Source organism: Acanthisitta chloris, unplaced genomic scaffold, assembly GCF_000695815.1.
Source record: "Acanthisitta chloris isolate BGI_N310 unplaced genomic scaffold, ASM69581v1 scaffold29815, whole genome shotgun sequence".
In the NCBI taxonomy this organism is placed as follows: Eukaryota; Metazoa; Chordata; class Aves; order Passeriformes; family Acanthisittidae; genus Acanthisitta; species Acanthisitta chloris.
In genome coordinates, this window is record NW_008675844.1 from 1,124 (window position 1) to 7,917 (window position 6,794).

The window sequence follows — 6,794 nt, forward strand, 5'->3', positions numbered from 1 at the left end:
TCCAAACGTGAGGGGGAATTGTCAGCCTCCCCCACTCCCCAAAGGAGAGATCTGTGGGAGGAGTGAGAGCTTCCCCAGGGAGCCCCCTGAGCCACCATGGGGTTTGGGTTGTCACTGTTACCATTCCTCTTTCCTGCTGCTGGGACACAGGCCTGATATTGCCTGCAGAGTGGTGCTGGGGAGTAGGACAGGATCAGACCTCACCAGATTCCCCTCAGCCTGTGCCAGGGACATCACTCAGACCCTTCCTTGCTTTGACAACTTGAGCTTGGGGAGGACTGGCAGGGTCTGGTATGGCTGCATCTCTTGAGGGGTCATGGGGTTGTTTTTTTTGGGGTTGACTTTCCCCAGTCCCTTTTACGTCTGCTTTCCCTAAATGAACTATGTGCTCTCTTGTTTCCAGAAGGCAGGGAGTGTGTAAACTGTGGGGCTACCTCAACCCCTCTGTGGAGAAGAGACGGCACCGGGCACTACTTGTGTAACGCCTGTGGACTCTATCACAAAATGAATGGGCAGAACCGGCCCCTGATCAAACCCAAGAGAAGGCTGGTGAGTCTCCTTCTATTTTAGTCTTTCTTTTCCTTCTTCTGCAACTTTTGCTTCCTATTTTCAGCTCAGGATGGACAGGGAACCTCGGCCTGTTCCCACAGGTCCCATAGTGTGTGAGGGCTGGGAGGGAGGGATGCTCGGAGGGATGGTCTCAGCCACTGTGGGCTTCAGTTTTCTGCTCCTATTGCAAACTGCAGAACAGGTTTAAAAAATCAAGATCCCAGGCTTCTTGCAAACCAGAACTGAATTTTCTACCAGGACACAATGGGACAGATGCCTCCACACAATGCTTCTGGATGGCCATCCGAGGCCAGTGTCTCTTTCCAGGGCCTAAGGGCAGAATAATCATTTCCTAGTGACCAATGAGATTATCAGGAGAACAGTATTTTTTCCTAGGCTCTCCATACTGCTGCCCTCCCCTTCCTAAGTGCTTCTCCATCCCCCTTGGCTGGTGGTGTCATGGAGGAGGGACACAAACTGGATTCTAGGTGCCACTGGTTCATCAGACAGACCTTGGTCCTGCAAAGACCTTGAACCATCATGTCCTGGTGCCACTGGAACCTGGTGTGGTCACTTGTGCTTGTGCCACCTGGATCTCAAATTGTGTCATTCCCATGCAAGTTGGTGTGAGTGAGGACTCAAGACTGGTGAATGTGCAAAGCCAAGCATGTGCCCAGGCCACAGAAGTTGAAGAAAGACACAGAGTAAGGGTAAATATTTGAAATAATAGTTGCAAACCTGGTGACCGTTCTACATACAGGCAATACATTACAGCATCCCCAGAGATCTATTCATGCATTTCCCTGGAAGCCACAAAAAGTTCTGGAAGCTGTGGGGATGGCTAATAAATGTCTTGAAGTATATTTGGCAAATAATCAGACAGACCACAAGGGGAAAAAATATATCAAGTGGGGGGAGAAATTATGGTCCCAGCTTGGGAAGTTATTGAATGTTTTGAATCAAGGCACGTTTGGTTTCCTTAGGATTAAAGATATGGACAGGCTCCCAAGGGCAGCTCAAAACGCTGAGGGAAAGCGGCTCTTGCCTCTCCGTGGAATTTCTGAGCTGATGGATGGATCTGGCTGGTGGTATGAGCCTTGTGCCCAGCATGGCCAGACCCTACAGGCAGGAGAGGGCTGGTTCATTGGCTCTGTGTTCCCTGTGAAGGTGCTCATGACCTCTGTCTAGTAGCTCTTAGGTATGGGTACAACTTCCTCACCTGTGAGACACCCGTAAAATTGGATCGTCTTTATTCCCACTGGCACTGGGAAGCATTTTCAGAGTACATTCCCAGGAGGGGTTGTGCTGTGAGGGGCAGCAGCAGCAACTCTGTCTGGCCGTGTCAATTTTGGGGAAGATGTGGGTTTGCTCTTCTACCCTCAGACTTCCTGCGTATGAAACCTCTCCATGCCCTCCTATACATGATTTTCCCCTATAGGAAAATATTTGTCTCCCTCATCTTTCATAGCCTAGTTAGAAAAAAGGAAAAGCTTTCTAGGGAGGGAAGTACAGGCTGGAATTTTGATTATTTTTGGGCAGCTCTCTTGTTCTCTTCTTCTCCTTCCCCCAGCCCTTCTGTCTCAAGCACACAGCCCTTGTTTTCTTTATTTTTTTTTCCTCGTTCTCTCTTTATGTGTAAAGTTAACTTCCTAGGAAAAAGCTGCCGGATATCTGAGCCCTGGAGATAACTCCTAAACAACAGCTCCGTTTCCCCAGCCCAAACACACAAGAGCTTGAGCGTATCCAAACAAGCGGAGGGGGAGGCAGAATAGGAAAGCGGCTGGAAAAGGGGGGGAGAGCTTGCAAAAAGTGTCTGATGGAACCACGAAAGAATGTCCCGAGTCACCCTGAGCTGGGCACATGTAAAATGAACTATATAAATAAATACATAGTAAAAGGTCATTCTTGGGGAAAAAAAAAAAAAGAAAGAAAGAAAAGAATAAAAGAGAGACCTTGTCTCGCGTAATCACTCCAATCTTGGGCATTTTAGTTTAAGTTGCAAAATGTTTCTGTAGTTTGAATGTGGCCTTTGCTAAATGGGAAATTTGATTTTTCTACATTCCCCCCCCCACCCAGCACTACCTGGGGAAAAAGAAAAGAGAAACATCTCTAATATCGTTTGCATCTATATTTATTTCCCTTGCTAACCTTCAAAAAAACACCCAATCAGAAGACACCAAAGCTGCATTTTGTGTGCCTAGATGTAGATGTGTGTGTGGCTGTGGCTTGACTGGATCTCTCCTGCCTTGTGTCAGTGAGCAAGTTTGGGAAGTTGACTTACAGATGGAGGCTCAGGGTGGGGATTCAGCTCCTTCCCACTGCCACAAGTTTCCTGTGTGACCTTGGGCTGGTTTTGTAGGCTCCGATCCCAGCCGCACTGAAACTTATGAAAGGGCTCTGATGGGTGGGAGAGAGAAGGCAAAGAAATCCATAGATGCTGAGAACCTAGCCCAAGCCTTGTTAAATTCAATGGGTGTCTTGTTAAAGTCAATGGGAGCCTTTGTAAGGGTGTCCTTAAGGTGAGATGGACGGAGCCTTGCCAGCTCAGGGGGCTCAGAGAGCTCTGCTTCATCTTGGGAGCAAGATAGAAGATCTGGAGATGTTGGCAGGGGGTCAGGAATAGGCAAGTGGTACCATACCATCACTCTGCCTAAAAGATCTGCAGCCCTCTTGGACACTGCTCCTGTCCCTGTCCCAGCCAGTGGCAGCGTTGTCACTGCTGAGATAAAACCTTAGTTTTAGTTTTTCTCCCTCTCCCTGTCCATGTGTATGCAGAGCCCTCTGTTTCTATGCCCAGCCATGCTGGTTTGGGAAGGATTATAGCCAGTTTCTCAGCAGGTCCATGCACACGCAATCATATTTTAGGAAACTGATGCTTGCAGCTTTGTGGGTAAATCCAGACACTGAAAAGGTCCTTTAATTAAGCATCTTTATTGGTGCTTGGTGCCTCCTGCACTGTCCTCACTTACATCTTCTCATCACTGCCAGAGCTTCTGAAGTTGTGCCCTTGCTCATGGGCGTCTGGTCCATGGGGTCTGGTCCTACAGATGCTGTGAGGCACCTAATTAGTCATCCCATTACTGCCACGGCCAGGCCTGGGTTGGTGATTAGCGTCAGTGGATGCCGTTGCTGGAAGCTTTTACAATAATGTTATTATTCATTGTTTCCTGCCCACTGTCGGTGTCTCTGGTAGAAGTTGGTACAGCATGAAAGGTACAGCCTGGGACTGAAGGAGCTTAAAATATGCAGCTCTAATGATGCTGAATTTTTTGTAGGGGAAACACGGCAGCTGGGAAAGGTTTTAGAGAAGACAGTGGATGTTGTGATTTATTTGCTTATTTAATGTCAGAGTTTGTTTGAAGGCAGCAAGGTGGTGACCAGGCGTGTCTTTTGAATGTGCTTGCCATAAGAGAAATTACGGCGAATGCTGCGTAGAAACCCCAAATATCTTCAAAAGGGATGTTTCCCCTGTGTGGGCTGAGTCAAATATCGTTGGTTTTTAGAAATTTCCTTAGGCTCGATTTTTGGGTCTGATAAGGCCAAAACTGCCACTAAGAGACTCGATCCAGGCCCTGAGATGCACATGCCAACTGGAGGGAACTGGGGGGCAGAGACCTTCAGACTTGTGCTCAGCTCTGCATGCTGCATTTGAAGCCCATTCATTATCCAAGTGATTTTGATGGGAACCAAATTTGAGTCCACAGCTTGGTCAGGAGGAAGCCAGGACCAAGGCGTGTGTGTGCACGTCAGTTTGGGACTCTGCTGTTCGTGGTGAGATGTTTCATCTTCTTCTGCTGGCACTGGGATTCTTGTAACCAAAGACCCATGTACTGCTCCCAGCTCCTGCTCATCATCAGCCTGGAGAAGTCAGCTAAAGGCCCCCTCAGGCTCAGGTTCGGCTCAGTTCAGAGTGGTTTATGGTCGGGCAAAATGGAATTGTCCCCACGGGCAGCCTGAGAGAGCCACTTGCTGTCAGATCAGGCACTCTGTGATGCTTCCTAATGCTCATGGGCATTGTCTTATTTATTTTTGAGACAGTGCTTTTTGTCTAATTAAATGAAAAAAACCCTCCTCTATCTAAAACAAAACCAACCCGTCCTCCCTCCACCTACGCCGCATTCAATTATGATTAAAATTGCAACATGACCTAACAAGAGTTGGTATTAATGCTAGTGTGGTGCCAGTGTCCATGTTTGCATTTTGGGTTTGTTGTATGGTATCCAAAGATGCGGTATTTTCTTTTTTCTTTTTTTTTTTTTGAATGTTGGATGTGCTACAGTGTGCGGCTGTGTGGGGTGAGGGGTAAATTTGAAACAGTAAGAGCACAAAAGAGAGCATTAAAGGCTCAGTTCTGCAAGGTGCCAAGCATTGCTATGATCTGGCAAATCGCTTAAGCACATGTTTTAACTTTAAGCACATGAGCAGTCCTGTTGAAAGCAATGCATCGGGATGAAATCAGAGCTCTGGGACTGTGTCATATTGATGAAGAAGAGATAGGACGGGGATCTAAATGTCTCTTTTTTTTTTTTTTTTTTAGCACTTGCAAACACGCATAGGCGCTCACACAGCAGTTTGAAAACTCCTGTTCCTCCTTCAGTGGCAGAAGGACAATTTCTTTGCTAAACTTACAGTTTTTAAATGCTAAACATGAACTCATGCACATGAAAGGAGAGCGACTTTGCTAAATTTGACTTCACTAAATCATTATCACAGCTAACAAAAAGAAAAGCTTCTGTATACACTTCGACAAGTCAACTTTTTCCCCTTGTTCTTCCCCTCTTTATGAAATTCTGCTTTCAGGCTCCTTACCAATCCTTAAATAAACATGAAGGTTTAGGCTGCAAAAAAGGATGTAATTAAAAAGTTGGGATTCTTGCTCTTTGCCACAGTGTTATTTCCGATCTAGAGCTTGTATCCTTTGAAGCTGAGCTGAATTTACGGGACCAGGCTGTGCTTGCGGTCGGACGCGGCGAGCAGTTGCCCACCCGGGTCTCCCTGTGCTGGTGTGACTCATGCTGTTGACTCCGGCAATTGTAGGTTCAGGTCCTGACTGCAGAATTAGACCCCTGGGGGGGTCTGAGAGAATTAAGATGGAAAGACGTGTTGGCATTTAAATAATATTTTCCCCTCTGGAATGGGCTGTGCCAGCGCTGCTAATTTTGATGAGTTCTATCAGAGGTTTAGCACTCACTTTCAGGATGCCCTTTGGCACCCGATTCAGTTCACATATAATTTGGGATTAAAGTACCTTGGGGATTTTTTTTCCACCATTATTATTTGTTCTCACAAGTCAGTTTCTGGAGGCCTCTGCTGATGTGCGTCAGTCTTGCAGGGCTGATGTTTTCTTTCTCAGAAATTTTGCTGATTGTATCTTTTTTTTTTTTTAAACACTGGTGTTTTTCTCTTCCTCTCCTTCTCTTCCCCTGTCTCTCTCCCTCCTTCCCACAGTCTGCAGCCAGGAGGGCGGGCACGTCCTGTGCAAACTGTCAGACCACCACTACCACCCTGTGGAGGAGAAATGCCAACGGTGATCCCGTCTGTAATGCCTGTGGGCTCTACTACAAGCTGCACAATGTAAGTGTGACTGTAACACTCAATAACGGGGCCTTAGCTCCAGTGCTCAATGGTCCAAACTCTTCCTTGACTCAAGTATTTCCAGTCTCAGGTGGTGCTGTGACCTCTGTTATCCCTTTGGGGACTTTGGGGGTTGGAGCGATGAGTTGGCAGCCTTTCAAATGTAGCCTATCCAACTTGAGGAGGTATTAAACAGGGCTGTCCATGGGTAATGTTAGAACTTTCCCATGCCAGAGCCAAGAAAGGAGGGGTGGATCAACACAGAGAGACATTATCTGCTGCCGATTGGGCTCAGAGCACTGGAAAAGACAACACGCCATCCTGCAAACCGATACCCTTTCTATGCGTAGCTTGGTTCCTCCAGCAAATACAAACTCTGGAAAAAAAGCAAAATGTGCCAGCAACTATTTAGATCTTTCTTGGGTTTGTGGCTGCTTTTGTCCTGTCCCCAAAGATGATTTATTTAGGTCTTGTGTTTGCCATGGTTGATGCAAGCGATTCCTAAACCAAAAAAGCACTCGATTTAGTTAGCGGGTTGCGGAGTCTGCTCAACCTGTGATGTGAATTTTAAAGTGTCTGCCACGGAAGGGAAGGAAAAATGAAATGGCTGGCAGATTTAATCTAATATCTCCATGCAAAGCCAGCTTGCAGGAACCAGGGATATGTGCCCC

At 46.9% G+C, this 6,794-nt stretch overlaps 1 protein-coding gene across 1 annotated transcript in view; it reads left to right on the forward strand.

The window, feature by feature from the left end:
- Positions 1-406: 406 nt before the first annotated feature.
- The window catches only part of LOC103803368 (GATA-binding factor 3), an 11,949-nt gene continuing 5,561 nt past the window's right edge, over positions 407-6,794 (forward strand). The window contains exons 1-2 of the mRNA XM_009075917.1: positions 407-549; positions 5,998-6,123. Of these exons, the coding sequence (XP_009074165.1) occupies positions 505-549; positions 5,998-6,123 (171 nt within the window). The 5' untranslated portion in view covers positions 407-504. The remainder of the gene's footprint in view (positions 550-5,997; positions 6,124-6,794) is intronic.